Source organism: Cyrtonyx montezumae, unplaced genomic scaffold, assembly GCF_038088225.1.
Source record: "Cyrtonyx montezumae isolate F1298 unplaced genomic scaffold, pur_monq_1.0 scaffold_46, whole genome shotgun sequence".
Lineage (NCBI taxonomy): Eukaryota > Metazoa > Chordata > Aves > Galliformes > Odontophoridae > Cyrtonyx > Cyrtonyx montezumae.
The window spans coordinates 1,092,459-1,113,955 of record NW_027072052.1 but is presented as its reverse complement, the minus strand read 5'-3'; the positions used below and the strand labels follow the sequence as shown (position 1 = coordinate 1,113,955).

Here is a 21,497-nt window from a genome sequence, read left to right as displayed (position 1 = left end):
TCCAGGAAAGAAGATGAAATTCACAGTGATTATCATGCTGACTCTTGGTGAGTGCAGGTGAGCAAACACCCAGCAGCGTCCACAGGATCGTGCTGGATGCTGTCAGAGTAAGGAGACACCTAGAGGCGGCCCTGGAGCACCAGAGCAGCACCTTCTGCCTTCCCGTCCCAGCCACTCGGCTGCTCCAGGGCTGCTCTCCACCAATGGGTCCCACTCAGCCCGAGAGATGCTGTGGGCCTCCCAGCATTAGGATGCGGTCCGAGTAGGACCCCTTTGTCCCGGTGCCGCTTCCCGAGGACGTCCTCATGTCGGCCTTGCTTTGGCCTCGCAATAGGGCTGGCGGCCTGCCCGCCACGCTGCTTTCAGTGCCACTGGGTGCACCCAGCAGAAATGGGAGCAGCTCTGGGGCACCGAGCTGCATGGCCAAGGTGCTGCAGCGCCCTGATGGCCGCGGGCAGAGACGCATCCTCAGTCCGCACCATTCCCTGCATCCTCCGTTCATCTGCTGCCTCTCAGGCAACCAGGAGGAGACAGTGTGAGTTTGGGGACCAGCAGCCACCCCAGTATAGTAACCATCTTTCTATTGTTTGAACTGCAGCAGTGGCGAGTATGTTCCTCTTCTGGACTTCATGGACAATGCGGAAAAAGAGGGCGGTACAGGTCAGTGACCGTGGGCACGGACGTCCTTCCTGAGTTCAGGGCTCCTGTGCCCGCCAGCAGGGAGCTCACAGCCCTCTGGACGTGGCTTGCCTTGTGTCGACCTCTGGGTGCTGGCAGCCTCGCTGAGCTGCCCACTGACGTGGTTGTGTCCTGACATCATTTCTGTCTTTCCCAGGAGATACAGGAATTGCAATGGCAGTGCTCTCAGACACCGGACTGGGCACTGAAGAGCTTTGGTGAGAACACAGGCAGGCAAGCCCTGCTACGCTGTGCTTCTTCATGTCTGTGACCTCTTGGAGCCATCTCATCCCTCATCATTTCAGGTGCCACCATTGACATACAGAGAACTTCTCGGACATACGAATACAAGGACTGTTATTGCAGGCTCATCAGACTCTTCACCTCCATGAACCATCCGGATAGTATACTGCAGGTATTGTGGTGGCAATCAGCAGTGCTGGTTGCAGCCCTCGCTCCCCCCTCAGGGATCTCCCCTCAGCCCCGTCGTGCTGCTCAAGCCGTGAACCCAAAGGTCCGATACGGGGCTTGGTGTGCTGGAAATCGGTGGCTCCCCTCAGGGGAACACCTGAGCTCAACTGCTGTGTGCGGCCCACAGTCCTCAGCCACAGCTGGGTGAGGGAGCTCCTCCCCGGTGATGTGGCACCACAGTGCCACAGCTGTCCCAACTGTCCCTCTGTGGGGGTAGAGCTGGCGGCCTGCAGAGCCAGTGCTGGAGAGAGAGGGCTCCCTGAGTCCCCACTCAAATGCTTTGCTAGCCACCGTCTTCCCCTTTTCAGTAACACTGAGAGCTGCTTTGTCGGGCAGGAAACGAAGGCCCTGTGTTTCTGCCCGTTTCCTCACATGTAAGCCACTCACGAGCAGAAGTACGGCCCACAGACACTCTTTTGTGCCTTTGCCTTCACCTAAACGAGGAGTGGTGTGGCCCCAGCCCTCCCTCATACTTATCGGCTCTCCCGTTCCGTTTGCAGCCAAGCATTTCACCAGGAAAATGCTGGCCCATGGAAGGATATCAGGGCCAGGTGGTGATCACGTTGCCAGCTGAAATCCTACCCACTTGTGTCACCGTGCAGCACATCTTTAAAAAGACCTCCCCGTCTGGCACCGTCAGCAGTGCACCCAAAGATGTCGCTGTCTTGGTAGGTCTCCGCTGGGCACTTCTGCCTGGGATCTGGACAGGGGACAGTGCCGGAGCAGGGACTTGCTTCCTTGCTTTTGGACATCCTCAGACACTTGTGTCCCGGTGTCTTCCGAGCACTGCGGCGCCCCAAGTAGTTACTGCCAAAGTTGGAGAGGTGGAGTCCCTCCTGAGCCTTGCTTCGCCAAGCGTCTTGGGGTTCTGGATCAAACTGCAAGGTGGACACTGAGCTCCACCAGAAACAGTGCCAAACTACTGCCAGAGCCCCAGGGCAGCGGGGGTGGACAGCCGCATGCTGAGGCAGCGTGCACTTTTGCTCTCTGTGGCGTGGGTCTGAGTGGCACTCCTTGTGCTTTCCTTGCAAGGGACTGGATGTGGACAGAGAAGAGGAGGTTCTCCTTGGGTCGTTCACCTTCGATGTGGAGAAGGAGCCCATTCAGACCTTCCTGCTGAAGGTACGGTGCGTGCACGGGGACAGCATGCCAGGGAGGACGCCTGCTATGTGTCCCTCCCTGTGTCCTCAGATGCCAGCAGCCCCGCTACATGGAGCCCTCCGGTTCCACGGCTGCGCTCTCCCGCTCTCTGGAGCTCCTTAGCAACAGGACTGGCAGGGGGAGAGCCATTGAGCGCAGCGTGGGGCTTTACATCCCCATTTCTTTTTCCTCCCCATTTCCTTTGCAGAAGAATCCTCCCAGAGCCTTTCAGCATATCAAGTTTCTGGTGAAGAGCAACTGGGGAAATCCAGAATACACGTGCATTTATCGAGTGATGGTGCACGGGAAAGTGGTGAACTATGAAAGCTGATACTTGAGAAGAGACAGAAGATGAAGAAACCAACTACTTGTACAATTGAGCCCGGGGAGAGACAGGGCACAGATATGAGGGGTGGGCAGCTCTTGCTGGGCTCAGCAGTGCTCTCCTGAAACCAACACGGCGACCACTCGCTGCAGTGGGCAGGCTGAGGCAGAAACCCGTGTTGGCTGGTGCCAACAAGGAGCGATCTGCACAGGCGATGCGGACCAAGATAAGCTTCTGGGAGGAGGGCCCTGCAACAGAGCACCCCTCGGGAAGTGCAGATGTCCCCGCAAAAGGTACAGGACCCACAGGCACCACGGGGCATTGTTGTGACTGGGTCCTGGCAATGAGTGGGCCAGAGCCAGCGCTGTGAATGCCTCGGGGCTGTCTCCATTTGGGACCAGGGACGGCGGTGACACTTTGCATCCGCCGCCTGGCTCCTGCTCTGAGGCAGTCGGGGTGCTGAGCAATGGCAGATGCAGTGTGTGAGCTGCTTTTCCTTTGCCTTGCAGAGCGAGTAGCCGTCCGGGACGCGGTGGCCGTTTGTGTGTAAAACAGCAAGTCCGTCTGTGCAAGGTGGGTCAGCACCTGCTTCCCGCTTGTCTGCTTGGGGGGGAGCAGAGTTCCCTTGGCCCTGGGCCATGGGATGCAGCGACTCTTCCCCTCCCTGGAAAGTAGGAAACTTCCCCCAGAGACCCTATGAAGTACCGATGTGCCTCCCACGAGTGCAGCACCACCTGTGGGAGGTGGTGGTGTATCTCCGGACTGATCCCAGTTGCCGGAGGCCTCTGGATTCCAGGAGGCTTCTTCCAGGAGCCTGGACTGCTGTGCTGCAGTTTGGAGGGCAAACTCATAGCCCAGGGAAAAGCAGCAGAGGCAATAAAAGCTCAGAGGTGTACAGGAGAAGGAGGAGCGGTGAAGCCAGCACTGGTGAGCCAGTTTCAGGGTAAATACACAGCCAAAGCTCCAGCACGAGAGATAGGTGGAGCCCAGGCAGTGGAAGCTTGGAGCTTCAGAGGGGAAGGACGAAGAGTGGAGAAAATCATCCGTGACAGCAGAGTGCTGGAGACGACCAAAGAAAAGCTGTTTGGCCCTCATGGAGCCCAGACTGCGACGATAATACCCAAAATAGTGATGGTATCACCATCAGGCTGCGTAAGAAGTCTACCTCCCTTCTGATGCCACCACAACACATCCGCAGACGATCCTGAGAGAGGCTGCAAAACTGGTGCATGATTCCTATCTGCATCATTCTGGGGTGCCATCTCCTTGTAGGACAGCCGACGCGGAGGAACAGCGGGGACTCTCCCAGACCCCTTGGCTCTGAGGGATGGGATGACTACATTGGTTGGAGCTTTGGGTCGTCGCATCACCAGAGGAGAGTTCCTCATTCACCAGTGTCATGCTGCCTTCTATTGACACACCCAACGCACCGATGTCCACAGTTTGGCAGCACTTGGAAGGCCTAGCTGAGCTTGAGGCTGTTCTGGGCCAGAGAGGAGACTGTTTCTTTCCAGTTTGGTTGCTCCTCTAGGTCCTTGGTGGGAAAAAGGGCTTTGGGGATGCGGGTGGCATAGCTTAGGAGCAAAACACTGCAGCTGGACATCTTCTAGGGAAGAGGTAGCGAGAGGGAGAGAAACGGCTGCCCTGCCCTGCCCCTGCCCTCGGTGTCCTGACCTGAAGCCTCCAATGGGGTCTGTGTGCGGACAGAGAGCTCCCCAAACCCGTGCTATCGCATGAGAAGATTTTCTCTTCTTTTACAGAAAATCATCTGTCTCGTGACCACTCAGGAGGACCACATGAGGAGGAAGGCTTTCACAGCTGCGCTGCGGCTCTGATGTCATGGCTTTACGATTTTTGTGATTGGTATTCCACATCATAACATCACGTAGTGCACTGGGAGTTAAAGGCTGAGTGCTCCAGCTCCGTGGAGCATGGATAGCTCCGGGTCCATCTGTCTCAGAAGAGAAGAAGAACTACGTACCCCAGAGGACTTTGTGTTTTTCCATTTTCTGCTCAGAGGGAAAGATAAAACCTGTCTGCGTGTCACCAGACACAGTCGCTTTCCTTTTGGATGGACCCAGCAGCGGGTGATCCCTTCAGCGTTTAGCGTGAGGCCTTCGGTTCTCAGACACTCTCTCTCTCGTTTTATTTGATTTATTAGCTTCATTTCCAATTGCGTTGTATTACACTGTGTTATTTTGCATTCTGATATCTTATTTAGTAAATTAGCTTTCCTCCTCAGATCGTTGCCGCAGTTTTGTTTTGAGGCCCACCTCCCTTTTCCCCGCATCTTTCCCGCTCCCCTTTCCCGGGACGTGGGTCTGTGGGTCCCCCTGCCCCAATTGTCACGGAACCGGGCTGAACCAGCTCGTAAACCCAAACTGACACTCTGAAGCCGGCCCAACACAACGGCCGCAAGCGGGGCTGACTCAGTGCTGTCTGCAGTGCCGAGGGGCAGAGAGCTTTGAACGCTGTGGTCCCGCGGCCACAACAGCACATGGGTGTGCTGTGAGCTCTCACGAGGGACTCGTGCATGTTTTTCCATTGAACGTGAGTTGGACTCTTCTCATCCGCCTGTGTCCTTCTGCCTCTGAGGCGTCCTGTAGAGCCTTGTGGCAGCACTGATACACGTCCTCCCCTGTGAAGCGCTCTGGGTTTCCTTTCCAGAGCCCAGCACTGGGTTTGTGCTCCTTTGGCGGCATGTGCCAGTCAGCCTGAGGGACAGGGATGGTCCCTGAGCCGCACAGACATGGTGCGAAGGTTCCCCTCTGGAGCAGGACGGGGAGTGCGGAGCGGCCGAGCGGCTGCTGGGAGGATTCCTCCTCAGGAGGCCCCGGGCGCTGAGAAGAGGCGGCCCTTTGGGCTCCACGGGGTTGGCACAGCCCCGACAGAGCCCCAGTGGATTGCATGCCACTGGGAGCGGCCCCAGACACCTCCTGGACCCCTGCCAAGGGCGGTTCCTTCTGTGGGGTGGGCGTGCTGTCCCCAAGTTGGGTTCTCCTTGCACCGAGAGCCGGCCCCTCCTTGCCCGTTCGGGGCTCTTCTTGCCCATCGTGGGGCTCCCCTTGCCCGTTCGGGGGTCTCCTTGCGATTTCTTGCCAATGTCTGGGCTCTTCTTGCCCATTTTGTGTGTTTTCTTGCCATTTCGGGTCCACATCTGGGCGCTTCTTACCCATTTTGGGGCTCTCCTTGCCCATTTTGGGGCTCTCCTTGTCCATTTTGGGGCTCTCCTTGGCCATTTTGGGTCCATCTCTGGGCTCTTCTTGCCCATTTTGTGTGTTTTCTTGCCAGATTTGGGTGTTTTCTTGCCATTTTGGGTCCACCTCTGGGCTCTCCTTCCCCATTTCGGGGCTCCCCTTGCCCGTTCGGGGCTCCCCTTGCCCGTTCGGGGCTCCCCTTGCCATTTGTTGCCCAGCTCTGGGCTCTCCTTGCCCATTTTGGGCCTCCTCTTGCCCATTTCGGGGCTCTCCTTGCCCATTTTGGGCCTCTCCTTGCCCATTTTGGGGCTCCGCTTGCCCGTTTTGGGGCTCTCCTTGCCCATTTTGGGTCCATCTCTGGGCTCTTCTTGCCCATTTTGTGTGTTTTCTTGCCAGTGTTGGGTGTTTTCTTGCCATTTCGCGTCCACGTCTGGGCTCTCCTTCCCCATTTTGGGGCTCCTCTTGCCCATTTTGGGGCTCTCCTTCCCCATCGTGGGGCTCTCCTTCCCCATTTCGGGGCTCCCCTTGCCCATTTCGGGCCTCCTCTTGCCCATTTCGGGGCTCTCCTTCCCCATTTCGGGGCTCCCCTTGCCGTTCGGGGCTCCCCTTGCCATTTGTTGCCCAGCTCTGGGCTCTCGGTGCCGTTTGGCGTCCAAGTGGGCTCTCGGGGCCGGCCTCCCTCCCGGAGCAAGCTTTGAGGCAACGCAAGTGAAAGCAGTTCCCGCCCTTCCCGGGATGCCGCCCAGGATCCCGCTGTGGTGCCGGGGCTGATTGACGCACCCGCAGCGGAGCTCTGCCCGGAGACGGGTGATGCCGCCCAGCGCGGGCACCCACTGCTCCACAGCAGCGGCGTGGGGCGTCCTCCTCCGCACACAGCCATGGGGAGCGGCCGCGTCGTGGTGCTGGGGGCCGCGCTGGTGGCACTGGTGGCACTGGGAGCACGGCTGGCTGCTGGCACGCCGCCTTCGGGTGAGCTCGGGCTCACGGGGTTTTGGGGACGGTCCCTGTCGGGGTCTCCCGGTGCTCTCCCCCACCCCGTGCGCGGCGCTCGGAGCCGTGGGGCTCGGGATGGGGGGGGAGGGGCTGCAGGGGGAGGGGGAGGGGCTGCGGGGTTTGGGACCGATTGGGGTTTGGGGGCCTATGTGGGGGATTTGGTGCCACTTGGGGCCACTTTGGGGGCGTGGGTGACAATTTGGGGGGTTTGGCTCCAGCTTTGGGGTCCTGGTGCCATCTCGGGGCCAATTTATGTGGGGTTTGGTGCCTATTTTTGGGTTTGGTGCCATTTTGGGGCCTATTTTGGGGTTGGGTTCCAATTTCGGGTCCAACTTCAGCTTTCTGTGTCATTTTGGGGTTTGGTTCCCGATTTTTCAGGGAATTTGGGGTTCAAATTTGGGGTTTGGGGCCATTTTGGGGGCCCATTTTTGAATCTGGGGCCAATTTGGGGGGTTTTAGATCCAACTTTGGGGGTTTTGGTGCCATTTTGGCTCAAACTCTGGGTTTTCATTCCAGTGTTGGGGCTTTTGGGTCCAACTTCGGGGTTTTGGGGCCATCTCGGGGCCAATTTGGGGTGGTTTTAGTGCCAGTTTTGGGGTTCTGGTGCCATATCGGAGCCAATGTTAGGGTTTTGTTGCCAATTTTGGGGTTTGGGCCCCATTTTTCATCCAGTTTTGAGGTTTGGTGCCACTTGGGGCCACTTTGGGGGCGTGGGTGACAATTTGGGGGGTTTGGCTCCAGCTTTGGGGTCCTGGTGCCATCTCGGGGCCAATTTATGTGGGGTTTGGTGCCTATTTATGGGTTTGGTGCCATTTTGGGGCCTATTTTGGGGTTGGGTTCCAATTTCGGGTCCAACTTCAGCTTTCTGTGTCATTTTGGGGTTTGGTTCCCGATTTTTCAGGGAATTTGGGGTTCAAATTTGGGGTTTGGGGGCCATTTGGGGGCCCAATTTTGAATTTGGGGCCAATTTTGGGAGTTTTCTGCCCAACTTTGGGACTTTGGTGTCTATTTTGGGTTCAATTTTGGGGTTTTGGTGCCAATTTTGGTGCCAATTTCGGGCATTTTGGTCCTGTTTTGAGGGTTTGGTGCCAATGTTGGGGGTCTTGGTGCCATTTTGGTGCCAATTTTGGCAGCTTGGGGTCCAACTTTGGGGTTTTGGTGCCATTTTGGCTCAAACTCTGGGGTTTTGGTTCCAGTGTTGGGGCTTTTGGGTCCAACTTCGGGGTTTTGGTGCCATCTCGGGGCCAATTTGGGGTGGTTTTAGTGCCAGTTTTGGGGTTCTGGTGCCATATCGGAGCCAATGTTGGGGTTTTGTTGCCAATTTTGGGGTTCGGGCCCCATCTTTCGTCCAGTTTTGAGGTTTGGTGCCATTTTCGTGCCATGTTTGGGGCTTTAATGCCAATGTTGGGGTTCTGGTGCCATTTTGCTGCCAGGTTTGGCAGCTTGGGGTCCAATTTGGGGTTTTGGTGCCGTACTGTAGCCAACTTTGCTTGTTCGGGGCCAAATTTGAGGGGGTTTGGTGCCACTTTTTGGGGTTTTTGGTGCCTCTTTGGAGTTCTGGTGCCATGGTAAGGCCAACTTTGGGGTTTTGGTGCTCATTTTCTCTGTTTCTCGGTGGCCGGTTTTGAGGCTTTGGGGCCAAGTTTGGGGTTTGGATGGCATTTAGGGTCCGATATTTGGGGTTTGGGGTTCAACTTGTGGGCTTTAGTGCCATTTTGTGGCCAACTTTGGGGGTTTTGGTGCCATTTGCGGTCCAACTTTGGGGTTTTGTGCCATTTAGGGTCCAATTTTTGGAGCTTTGGGTTCAACTGTGGGGTTTTGGTGACGTTTTGGGAGCAATTTGGGGTTTCGGTGCCAATTTTGGGTTCATCTTTGGGGATTGGTGTCCAAATGTCGGGTTGTGGTCCCATTTTCGTGCCGATTTTGGGGCTTTAATGCCAATTTTGGGGTTTTGGAGCCATTTTGGGGTGCTTTGGGTGCAATTTGGGGTTCTGGTGCCAAGCATTAGGATTTCTGGGTTCATCTTTGGGGATTTGGGACCAATTTTGGGAATTTGTTGCCATTTTTGGGTCCAGTTTTTGGTTTTTGGTGCTAATTGTGGGGTTTGGGTCCGATGTTGGGGTGTTTTTGCTTATTTTCTTGCCACTTTGGGGTTTTTGTGCCAATTCTCTTGCCAATTCGGGTCCAACTTTGGGGTTTAGGTGCCAATTTTGGGGTTTTTTTGCCATCTTGGGGCCAATTTGGGGCGTTTTCATTCCACCCTTGGGGTTTTGGTGCCATTTTGGGTCCAACTTTGGGGTTTTGGTGCCATTCAGTGCCAATTTTTTTACTTCTAGTGTTTATTTGGGGGGATTGGGGTCTAACTTTAGGGTTTTTGGTGCAATTTTGGGGCCAATTTTGGGGTTTTGGTGCCATTTTGTATGCAATTTTGAGGGTTTTGTTGCCATTTAAGTTCACACTCTGGGGTTTCGGTGCCAAATTTTTGGGGTTCTGATTCAATTTTGCCATTTTGGTGCCAATTTTTGGGGTTTTCGGGTCCATTTTGGGGGGTTTTTATGCCAATTTCTTACCAACGTGGGAGTTTTTGGTGCAAATTGCCTTGCTTTCCACTCCACCTCTGGGCTCCTCTTGCCCATTTGGGGCTCTCCTTGCCCATTTTGGGTCCATCTCTGGGCTCTTCTTGCCAATTTGTCGTGTTTTCTTGCCCATTTTGTATGTTTTCTTGCCATTTCGGGTCCACCTCTGGGCTTTTCTTGCCATTATGTGCGGAATTTGGTGCCACTTGGGGCCACTTTGGGGGCTTGGGTGACAATTTGGGGGGTTTGGCTCCAGCTTTGGGGTCTTGGTGCCATTTTGGGGCCAATTTATGTGGGGTTTGGTGCCTATTTTTGGGTTTGGTGCCATTTTGGGGCCTATTTTGGGGTTGGGTTCCAATTTCGGGTCCAACTTCAGCTTTCTGTGTCATTTTGGGGTTTGGTTCCCGATTTTTCAGGGAATTTGGGGTTCAAATTTGGGGTTTGGGGGCAATTTTGGTGCCCATTTTTTAATTTGGGGCAAATTTGGGGGGTTTTAGATCCAACTTTGGGGATCTGGTGCCATTTTGAGTGAATCTTTGGGGTTTTGGTGACATTTGGGGGCCAGTTTTGGGGTCTTGGCGACAATGTTTTGGGTTTTATGCCCAACTTTGTGGATCTGGTGCCATTTTTGGTCAAACGTTGGGGTTTTGGTGCCATTTTGGGTTCAATTTTGGGAGTTTTCTGCCCAACTTTGGGACTTTGGTGTCTATTTTGGGTTCAGTTTTGGGGTTTTGGTGCCAATTTTGGTGCCAATTTCGGGCATTTGGGTCCTGTTTTGAGGGTTTGGTGCCAATGTTGGGGGTCTTGGTGCCATTTTGGTGCCAATTTTGGCAGATTGGGGTCCAACTTTGGGGTGTTGGTGCCATTTTGGCTCAAACTGTGGGGTTTTGGTTCCAGTGTTGGGGCTTTTGGGTCCAACTTCGGGGTTTTGGTGCCATCTCGGGGCCAACTTGGGGTGGTTTTAGTGCCAGTTTTGGGGTTCTGGTGCCATATCGGAGCCAATGTTGGGGTTTTGTTGCCAATTTTGGGGTTTGGGCCCCATCTTTCGTCCAGTTTTGAGGTTTGGTGCCATTTTCGGGCCAATTTTAGGGCTTTAATGCCAATGTTGGGGTTCTGGTGCCATTTTGCTGCCAGGTTTGGCAGCTTGGGGTCCAATTTGGGGTTTTGGTGCCGTACTGTAGCCAACTTTGCTTGTTCGGGGCCAAATTTGAGGGGGTTTGGTGCCACTTTTTGGGGTTTTTGGTGCCATGTTGGAGTTCTGGTGCCATGGTAAGGCCAACTTTGGGGTTTTGGTGCTCATTTTCTCTGTTTCTCGGTGGCCGGTTTTGGGGCTTTGGGGCCAAGTTTGGGGTTTGGATGGCATTTAGGGTCCAATATTTGGGGTTTGGGGTTCAACTTGTGGGCTTTAGTGCCATTTTGTGGCCAACTTTGGGGGTTTTGGTGCCATTTGCGGTCCAACTTTGGGGTTTCGGTGCCAATTGTGGGGGTTTCGGTGCCAATTTGGGGGGTTTGGTGCTATTTAGTTTCCATTTTTGGTGTATTTCATCAAACTTTGGGGTTTTGGTGCGATTTTAGTGCCAATTTTGTCTGCTTGGTGTCCAACTTTGGGGTTTCTGTGCCATATTGGGTCCAACTTTGTTTGGGGCCAATTTTTCGGGGTTTTGGTGCCACATTTCAGGGTTTTTGGTGCCATTTTGGTGTTCTGGTGCCATGGTAAGACCAATTTTGGGGCTCTTCTTGCCTGTTTTGGGTGTTTTGCTGCCATTTCGGGTCCACCTCTGGGCTCCTCTTGCCCATTTTGGGCCTCGTCTGGCCCATTTTGGGGCTCTCCTTGCCCATTTTGGGGCTCTCCTTGCCCATTTTGGGGCTCTCCTTGCCCATTTTGTGTTTTCTTGCCAGTGTTGGGTGTTTTCTTGCCATTTCGCGTCCACCTCTGGGCTCTCCTTGCCCATTTTGGGCCTCCTCTTGCCCATTTTGGGGCTCTCCTTCCCCATTTCGGGGCTCCCCTTGCCCGTTCGGGGCTCCCCTTGCCATTTGTTGCCCAGCTCTGGGCTCTCCTTGCCCATTTCGGGGCTCCCCTTGCCCATTTTGGGCCTCCTCTTGCCCATTTCGGGGCTCTCCTTCCCCATTTCGGGGCTCCCCTTGCCGTTCGGGGCTCCCCTTGCCATTTGTTGCCCAGCTCTGGGCTCTCGGTGCCGTTTGGCGTCCAAGTGGGCTCTCGGGGCCGGCCTCCCTCCCGGAGCAAGCTTTGAGGCAACGCAAGTGAAAGCAGTTCCCGCCCTTCCCGGGATGCCGCCCAGGATCCCGCTGTGGTGCCGGGGCTGATTGACGCACCCGCAGCGGAGCTCTGCCCGGAGACGGGTGATGCCGCCCAGCGCGGGCACCCACTGCTCCACAGCAGCGGCGTGGGGCGTCCTCCTCCGCACACAGCCATGGGGAGCGGCCGCGTCGTGGTGCTGGGGGCCGCGCTGGTGGCACTGGTGGCACTGGGAGCACGGCTGGCTGCTGGCACGCCGCCTTCGGGTGAGCTCGGGCTCACGGGGTTTTGGGGACGGTCCCTGTCGGGGTCTCCCGGTGCTCTCCCCCACCCCGTGCGCGGCGCTCGGAGCCGTGGGGCTCGGGATGGGGGGGGAGGGGCTGCAGGGGGAGGGGGAGGGGCTGCGGGGTTTGGGACCGATTGGGGTTTGGGGGCCTATGTGGGGGATTTGGTGCCACTTGGGGCCACTTTGGGGGCGTGGGTGACAATTTGGGGGGTTTGGCTCCAGCTTTGGGGTCCTGGTGCCATCTCGGGGCCAATTTATGTGGGGTTTGGTTCCAATTTCGGCTCCAACTTCAGCTTTCTGTGTCATTTTGGGGTTTGGTTCCCGATTTTTCAGGGAATTTGGGGCTCAAATTTGGGGTTTGGGGGCCATTTTGGGGCCCAATTTTGAATTTGGGGCCAATTTTGGGAGTTTTCTGCCCAACTTTGGGACTTTGGTGTCTATTTTGGGTTCAATTTTGGGGTTTGGGTGCCAATTTTGGTGCCAATTTTGGGCATTTGGGTCCAGTTTTGAGGGTTTGGTGCCAATGTTGGGGGTCTTGGTGCAATTTCCGTTCAATTTTGGGGTTTTGGTTCCAGTGTTGGGGCTTTTGGGTCCAACTTCGGGGTTTTGGTGCCATCTCGGGGCCAATTTGGGGTGGTTTTAGTGCCAGTTTTGGGGTTCTGGTGCCATATCGGAGCCAATGTTGGGCTTTTGTTGCCAATTTTGGGGTTTGGGCCCCATCTTTCGTCCAGTTTTCAGGTTTGGTGCCATTTTCGTGCCAATTTTAGGGCTTTAATGCCAATGTTGGGGTTCTGGTGCCATTTTGCTGCCAGGTTTGGCAGCTTGGGGTCCAACTTTGGGGTTTTGGTGCCGTACTGTAGCCAACTTTGCTTGTTCGGGGCCAAATTTGAGGGGGTTTGGTGCCACTTTTTGGGGTTTTTGGTGCCATTTTGGAGTTCTGGTGCCATGGTAAGGCCAACTTTGGGGTTTTGGTGCCATTTTGGGGCCAATTTTGGGAGTTTTGGGTCCATGCTTGGGGTTTTGGTGCTACTTTGCTACAACTTTGTGGACCTGGTGCCATTTTGAGTGAATCTTTGGGGTTTTGGTGACATTTGGGGGCCAGTTTTGGGGTCTTGGCGACAATGTTTTGGGTTTTATGCCCAACTTTGTGGATCTGGTGCCATTTTTGGTCAAACGTTGGGGTTTTGGTGCCATTTTGGGGCCATTTTGGGGTCTTTGGAGACAATTTTGGGGGTTTTGGTGCCATTTTGGATGCAATTTGGAGGTTTGGATGCCATATTTTTGTCAGTTGTGGGGTTTATGTGCTAATTTTTGGCCTTTGGGGTCAAAGTTTGGGGTTTTGGTGCCAGTTCGGGTCCAATTTGGGGTTTTGGTGCCGTACTGTAGCCAACTTTGCTTGTTCGGGGCCAAATTTGAGGGGGTTTGGTGCCACTTTTTGGGGTTTTTGGTGCCATGTTGGAGTTCTGGTGCCATGGTAAGGCCAACTTTGGGGTTTTGGTGCTCATTTTCTCTGTTTCTCGGTGGCCGGTTTTGGGGCTTTGGGGCCAAGTTTGGGGTTTGGATGGCATTTAGGGTCCAATATTTGGGGTTTGGGGTTCAACTTGTGGGTTTTAGTGCCATTTTGTGGCCAACTTTGGGGATTTTGTTGCCATTTGGGGTCCAACTCTGGGGTTTCGGTGCCAATTGTGGGGGTTTCGGTGCCAATTTGGGGGGTTTGGTGCTATTTAGTTTCCATTTTTGGTGTATTTCGTCAAACTTTTGGGTTTTGGTGCGATTTTAGTGCCAATTTTGTCTGCTTGGTGTCCAACTTTGGGGTTTCTGTGCCATATTGGGTCCAACTTTGTTTGGGGCCAATTTTTCGGGGTTTTGGTGCCACATTTCAGGGTTTTTGGTGCCATTTTGGTGTTCTGGTGCCATGGTAAGACCAATTTTGGGGCTCTTCTTGCCTGTTTTGGGTGTTTTGCTGCCATTTCGGGTCCACCTCTGGGCTCCTCTTGCCCATTTTGGGCCTCGTCTGGCCCATTTTGGGGCTCTCCTTGCCCATTTTGTGTGTTTTCTTGCCAGTGTTGGGTGTTTTCTTGCCATTTCGCGTCCACCTCTGGGCTCTCCTTGCCCATTTTGGGGCTCTCCTTCCCCATTTTGGGGCTCTCCTTGCCCATTTTGGGGCTCTCCTTGCCCATTTTGTGTGTTTTCTTGCCAGTGTTGGGTGTTTTGTTGCCATTTCGCGTCCACCTCTGGGCTCCCCTTGCCCATTTTGGGCCTCCTCTTGCCCATTTCGGGGCTCTCCTTCCCCATTTCGGGGCTCCCCTTGCCGTTCGGGGCTCCCCTTGCCATTTGTTGCCCAGCTCTGGGCTCTCGGTGCCGTTTGGCGTCCAAGTGGGCTCTCGGGGCCGGCCTCCCTCCCGGAGCAAGCTTTGAGGCAACGCAAGTGAAAGCAGTTCCCGCCCTTCCCGGGATGCCGCCCAGGATCCCGCTGTGGTGCCGGGGCTGATTGACGCACCCGCAGCGGAGCTCTGCCCGGAGACGGGTGATGCCGCCCAGCGCGGGCACCCACTGCTCCACAGCAGCGGCGTGGGGCGTCCTCCTCCGCACACAGCCATGGGGAGCGGCCGCGTCGTGGTGCTGGGGGCCGCGCTGGTGGCACTGGTGGCACTGGGAGCACGGCTGGCTGCTGGCACGCCGCCTTCGGGTGAGCTCGGGCTCACGGGGTTTTGGGGACGGTCCCTGTCGGGGTCTCCCGGTGCTCTCCCCCACCCCGTGCGCGGCGCTCGGAGCCGTGGGGCTCGGGATGGGGGGGGAGGGGCTGCAGGGGGAGGGGGAGGGGCTGCGGGGTTTGGGACCGATTGGGGTTTGGGGGCCTATGTGGGGGATTTGGTGCCACTTGGGGCCACTTTGGGGGCGTGGGTGACAATTTGGGGGGTTTGGCTCCAGCTTTGGGGTCCTGGTGCCATCTCGGGGCCAATTTATGTGGGGTTTGGTTCCAATTTCGGGTCCAACTTCAGCTTTCTGTGTCATTTTGGGGTTTGGTTCCCGATTTTTCAGGGAATTTGGGGTTCAAATTTGGGGTTTGGGGCCATTTGGGGGCCCATTTTTGAATCTGGGGCCAATTTGGGGGGTTTTAGATCCAACTTTGGGGTTCTTGGTGCCATTTTGGCTCAAACTCTGGGTTTTCATTCCAGTGTTGGGGCTTTTGGGTCCAACTTCGGGGTTTTGGGGCCATCTCGGGGCCAATTTGGGGTGGTTTTAGTGCCAGTTTTGGGGTTCTGGTGCCATATCGGAGCCAATGTTGGGGTTTTGTTGCCAATTTTGGGGTTTGGGCCCCATTTTTCATCCAGTTTTGAGGTTTGGTGCCATTTGGGGCCACTTTGGGGGCTTGGGTGACAATTTGGGGGGGTTTGGCTCCAGCTTTGGGGTCTTGCTGCCATTTTCGGGCCAATTTATGTGGGGTTTGGTGCCTATTTTTGGGTTTGGATGCCATTTTGGGGCCAATTTTGGGAGTTTTGGGTCCATGCTTGGGGTTTTGGTGCTACTTTGCTACAACTTTGTGGATCTGGTGCCATTTTGAGTGAATCTTTGGGGTTTTGGTGACATTTGGGGGCCAGTTTTGGGGTCTTGGCGACAATGTTTTGGGTTTTATGCCCAACTTTGTGGATCTGGTGCCATTTTTGGTCAAACGTTGGGGTTTTGGTGCCATTTTGGGGCCATTTTGGGGTCTTTGGAGACAATTTTGGGGGTTTTGGTGCCATTTTGGATGCAATTTGGAGGTTTGGATGCCATATTTTTGTCAGTTGTGGGGTTTATGTGCTAATTTTTGGCCTTTGGGGTCAAAGTTTGGGGTTTTGGTGCCAGTTCGGGTCCAATTTGGGGTTTTGGTGCCGTACTGTAGCCAACTTTGCTTGTTCGGGGCCAAATTTGAGGGGGTTTGGTGCCACATTTTGGGGTTTTTGGTGCCATGTTGGAGTTCTGGTGCCATGGTAAGGCCAACTTTGGGGTTTTGGTGCTCATTTTCTCTGTTTCTCGGTGGCCGGTTTTGGGGCTTTGGGGCCAAGTTTGGGGTTTGGATGGCATTTAGGGTCCAATATTTGGGGTTTGGGGTTCAACTTGTGGGTTTTAGTGCCATTTTGTGGCCAACTTTGGGGATTTTGTTGCCATTTGGGGTCCAACTCTGGGGTTTCGGTGCCAATTGTGGGAGTTTCGGTGCCAATTTGGGGGGTTTGGTGCTATTTAGTTTCCATTTTTGGTGTATTTCGTCAAACTTTTGGGTTTTGGTGCGATTTTAGTGCCAATTTTGTCTGCTTGGTGTCCAACTTTGGGGTTTCTGTGCCATATTGGGTCCAACTTTGTTTGGGGCCAATTTTTCGGGGTTTTGGTGCCACATTTCAGGGTTTTTGGTGCCATTTTGGTGTTCTGGTGCCATGGTAAGACCAATTTTGGGGCTCTTCTTGCCTGTTTTGGGTGTTTTGCTGCCATTTCGGGTCCACCTCTGGGCTCCTCTTGCCCATTTTGGGCCTCGTCTGGCCCATTTTAGGGCTCTCCTTGCCCATTTTGGGGCTCTCCTTGCCCATTTTGGGTCCATCTCTGGGCTCTTCTTGCCCATTTTGTGTGTTTTCTTGCCAGTGTTGGGTGTTTTCTTGCCATTTCGGGTCCACATCTGGGCGCTTCTTGCCCATTTTGGGGCTCTCCTTACCCATTTTGGGGCTCTCCTTGGCCATTTTGGGGCTCCGCTTGCCCGTTTTGGGGCTCTCCTTGCCCATTTTGGGCCTCTCCTTGCCCATTTTGGGGCTCCTCTTGCCCGTTTTGGGACTCTCCTTGCCCTTTTTTGGTCCATCTCTGGGTCTTCTTGCCCATTTTGGGTGTTTTCTTGCCAGATTTGGGTGTTTTCTTGCCATTTCGGGTCCACATCTGGGCGCTTCTTGCCCATTTTGGGGCTCTCCTTCCCCATTTCGGCGCTCCCCTTGCCCGTTCGGGGCTCCCCTTGCCCGTTCGGGGCTCCCCTTGCCATTTCGCGTCCACCTCTGGGCTCTCCTTGCCCATTTTGGGCCTCCTCTTGCCCATTTTGGGGCTCTCCTTCCCCATTTCGGGGCTCCCCTTGCCCGTTCGGGGCTCCCCTTGCCATTTGTTGCCCAGCTCTGGGCTCTCCTTGCCCATTTTGGGCCTCCTCTTGCCCATTTCGGGGCTCTCCTTGCCCATTTTGGGCCTCCTCTTGCCCATTTCGGGGCTCTCCTTGCCCATTTTGGGCCTCCTCTTGCCCATTTTGGGGCTCTCCTTCCCCATTTCGGGGCTCTCCTTGCCCATTTTGTGTGTTTTCTTGCCAGTGTTGGGTGTTTTCTTGCCATTTCGCGTCCACCTCTGGGCTCTCCTTGCCCATTTTGGGCCTCCTCTGGCCCATTTTGGGGCTCCCCTTGCCCATTTTGGGGCTCTCCTTCCCCATTTTGGGCCTCCTCTTGCCCATTTCGGGGCTCTCCTTCCCCATTTCGGGGCTCCCCTTGCCGTTCGGGGCTCCCCTTGCCATTTGTTGCCCAGCTCTGGGCTCTCGGTGCCGTTTGGCGTCCAAGTGGGCTCTCGGGGCCGGCCTCCCTCCCGGAGCAAGCTTTGAGGCAACGCAAGTGAAAGCAGTTCCCGCCCTTCCCGGGATGCCGCCCAGGATCCCGCTGTGGTGCCGGGGCTGATTGACGCACCCGCAGCGGAGCTCTGCCCGGAGACGGGTGATGCCGCCCAGCGCGGGCACCCACTGCTCCACAGCAGCGGCGTGGGGCGTCCTCCTCCGCACACAGCCATGGGGAGCGGCCGCGTCGTGGTGCTGGGGGCCGCGCTGGTGGCACTGGTGGCACTGGGAGCACGGCTGGCTGCTGGCACGCCGCCTTCGGGTGAGCTCGGGCTCACGGGGTTTTGGGGACGGTCCCTGTCGGGGTCTCCCGGTGCTCTCCCCCACCCCGTGCGCGGCGCTCGGAGCCGTGGGGCTCGGGATGGGGGGGGAGGGGCTGCAGGGGGAGGGGGAGGGGCTGCGGGGTTTGGGACCGATTGGGGTTTGGGGGCCTATGTGGGGGATTTGGTGCCACTTGGGGCCACTTTGGGGGCGTGGGTGACAATTTGGGGGGTTTGGCTCCAGCTTTGGGGTCCTGGTGCCATCTCGGGGCCAATTTATGTGGGGTTTGGTTCCAATTTCGGCTCCAACTTCAGCTTTCTGTGTCATTTTGGGGTTTGGTTCCCGACTTTTCAGGGAATTTGGGGCTCAAATTTGGGGTTTGGGGGCCATTTGGGGTCCCCTTTTTGAATCTGGGGCCAATTTGGGGGGTTTTAGGTCCAACGTTGGGGTTTTGGTGCCATTTTAGGGCCAATTTTGGGAGTTTTCTGCCCAACCTTGGGACTTTGGTGTCTATTTTGGGTTCAATTTTGGGGTTTTGGTGCCAATTTTGGTGCCAATTTGGGGCATTTGGGTCCTGTTTTGAGGGTTTGGTGCCAATGTTGGGGTCTTGGTGCCATTTTGCTGCCAATTTTGGCAGATTGGGGTCCAACTTTGGGGTTTTGGTGCCATTTTGGCTCAAACTCTGGGGTTTTGGTTCCAGTGTTGGGGCTTTTGGGTCCAACTTCGGGGTTTTTGCGACATCTTGGGTCCAATTTTGGGGTTTTTGAGACAATTTTGGGGGTTCTGGTGCCTTCTCGGGGCCAATTTGGGGTGGTTTTAGTGCCAGTTTTGGGGTTTTGGTGACACTTGGGAGCAGTTTTCTGTTTTGCTGCCTACCTTTGGGATTTTGGTGCTAATTTTTTGGTTTCTGCTGCCAACTTGTGGCAACTGTTAGGGCTTTGGTGCAATTTTGGATGTTTAGGGTCTAACTTTGGGGATTTGGTGATGATTTTGGGTTCATCTTTGGGGATTTGTGTCCAATGTTGGGGTTTTGGTGCCATTTTCGTGCCATGTTTGGGGCTTTAATGCCAATGTTGGGGTTCTGGTGCCATTTTGCTGCCAGGTTTGGCAGCTTGGGGTCCAATTTGGGGTTTTGGTGCCGTCTGTAGCCAACTTTGCTTGTTCGGGGCCAAATTTGAGGGGGTTTGGTGCCACTTTTTGGGGTTTTTGGTGCCATGTTGGAGTTCTGGTGCCATGGTAAGGCCAACTTTGGGGTTTTGGTGCTCATTTTCTCTGTTTCTCGGTGGCCGGTTTTGAGGCTTTGGGGCCAAGTTTGGGGTTTGGATGGCATTTAGGGTCCAATATTTGGGGTTTGGGGTTCAACTTGTGGGCTTTAGTGCCATTTTGTGGCCAATTTGGGGGGTTTTGGTGCCATTTGCGGTCCAACTTTGGGGTTTCGGTGCCAATTGTGGGGGTTTGGGGTCCAATTTGGGGGGTGTGGTGCTATTTTTGGTGTATTTCATCAAACCTTTGGGTTTTGGTGCCATTTTAGTGCCAATTTGGGGGATCCTCGTGCCAATTTTGGGGTTCTTGTGCCATTTGGGGCCGCATGTGTGGTTTAGGTGCCAACTTTGGGGTTTTGGTGCCATTTTGGGTCCAGCTTTTGGGTTTTGGTGCCAAAGTTTCATGGGGTTTGGGGTCCAACTTTGGGGTTTTGGTGCCATTTTATGGCCAGTTTTCGGTTTTGGTGCCATTTGGTGCCAATGTTTGTAGTCCTAGTGCTAATTGTGGGGGCTTGAGGTCTAACTTTGGGTTTTTGGTACCATTTTGGGAGCAATGTGCAGGTTTTGATGCCATGTTGTTGCCAATTGTGGGGTTACGGTGCCAAGTTTTCCGGGAATTTTGGGTCCAACTTTGGGGTTTTGTGCCATTTAGGGTCCAATTTTGGGGGCTTTGGGTTCAACTGTGGGGTTTTGGTGACGTTTTGGGAGCAATTTGGGGTTTCAGTGCCAATTTTGGGTTCATCTTTGGGGATTGGTGTCCAAATGTCGGGTTGTGGTCCCATTTTCGTGCCGATTTTGGGGCTTTAATGCCAATTTTGGGGTTTTGGAGCCATTTTGGGGTGCTTTGGGTGCAATTTGGGGTTCTGGTGCCAAGCATTAGGATTTCTGGGTTCATCTTTGGGGATTTGGGACCAATTTTGGGAATTTGTTGCCATTTTTGGGTCCAGTTTTTGGTTTTTGGTGCTAATTGTGGGGTTTGGGTCCGATGTTGGGGTGTTTTTGCTTATTTTCTTGCCACTTTGGGCTTTTGGTGCCAATTCTCTTGCCAATTCGGGTCCAACTTTGGGGTTTAGGTGCCAATTTTGGGGTTTGGTGCCATTTTGGGGCCTATTTTGGGGGGGTTTCATTCCAACCTTGGGATTTTGGTGCCAATTTTGGGTCCCACTTTGGGGTTTTGGTGCCATTTTGGGTTCAGCTTTTGTGTTTTGGTGCCATTCTGGGGTTTTGTTGTCAAGTTTTCAGGGTTTTTTTGTCCAACTTTGGGGGTTTTGGTGCCATTTTGGGTCCAACTTTTGGGTTTTGGTGCCATTCAGTGCCAATTTTTTTACTTCTAGTGCTAATTTGGGGGATTGGGGTCCAACTTTGGGGTTTTGGTGCCATTTTGGCTCAAACTCTGGGGTTTTGGTTCCAGTGTTGGGGCTTTTGGGTCCAACTTCGGGGTTTTGGTGCCATCTCGGGGCCAATTTGGGGTGGTTTTAGTGCCAGTTTTGGGGTTTTGGTGACATTTGGGAGCAGTTTTCTGTTTTGCTGCCTACCTTTGGGATTTTGGTGCCAATTGTTTTGGTTTCTGGTTCCAACTTGGGGCAACTTTAGGGGTTTTGGAGGAATTTTGGATGTTTAGAGTCCAACTTTGGGGTTTTGGTGATAATTTTGGGTTCATCTTTGGAGATTTGTGTCCAGTTTTGGGGTTTTGGTGCCTTACTGGGTCCAACTTTGTTTGTTTGGGGCCAAATTTGAGGGGGTTTGGTGCCACTTTTTGGGGTTTTTGGTGCCATTTTGGAGTTCTGGTGCCATGGTAAGGCCAATTTTGGGGCTCTTCTTGCCAGTTTTGGGGTTTTGTTGCCATCTTGGGGCCAATTTTGGGGGTTTCATTCCACCCTTGGGATTTTGGTGCCAATTTTGGGTCCCAGATTGGGGTTTTGGTGCCATTCTAGGGTTTTATTGCCAATTTTTCAGGGGCTTGGGGTCCAACGTTTGGGTTTTGGTGCCATTTTGGGGCCAATTTTGGTGTTTTTAGAGACAGTTCTTGGCGTTTTGTTGCCATTTTGGTTCCAATTTTGGAGTTTTGGTGCCATTTTGTATGCAGTGTTGGGGGTTTTGTTGCCATTTAAGTTCACACTCTGGGGTTTCGGTGCCAATTTTGGGGATTTTGATTCACTTTTGCCATTTTGGTGCCAATTTTGGGGGTTTTCGGGTCCATTTTTGGGGTTTTTTATGCCAATTTCTTACCAACATGGGAGTTGTTGGTGCAAATTTCCTTGCTTTCCACTCCACCTCCGGGCTCTTCTTGCCCATTTGGGGCCTCGTCTTGCTTATTTTGGGCCTCCTCTCTCCATTTTGGGCCTTTTCTTCCCCATTTCGGGGCTCTCCTTGCCCATTTTGGACCTCCTCTGGCCCATTTTGGGGCTCTCCTTGCCCACTTTGGGCCTCCTCTTGCCCATTTTGG

The 21,497-nt window shown here is 54.3% G+C and overlaps 1 protein-coding gene across 2 annotated transcripts; it reads left to right on the top strand.

Moving 5' to 3' along the window:
* The first annotated feature begins 778 nt into the window (after positions 1–778).
* On the top strand, positions 779–2,684 carry LOC136055714 (sperm-associated antigen 4 protein-like). Of its 2 annotated transcripts, none has more exons than XM_065747577.1 (4): positions 779–896; positions 984–1,093; positions 1,650–1,817; positions 2,182–2,684. In XM_065747577.1, the coding sequence occupies exons 2-4, from the start codon at positions 1,067–1,069 to the stop codon at positions 2,410–2,412; spliced, it is 426 nt and encodes a 141-aa protein (XP_065603649.1). In that variant the 5' UTR covers positions 779–896; positions 984–1,066; the 3' UTR covers positions 2,413–2,684. The 2 variants fall into 2 exon arrangements, with proteins under 2 accessions (XP_065603649.1, XP_065603650.1); XM_065747578.1 differs by having other exon boundaries at positions 779–1,093; positions 2,182–2,271; positions 2,498–2,684.
* Positions 2,685–21,497: the final 18,813 nt, after the last annotated feature.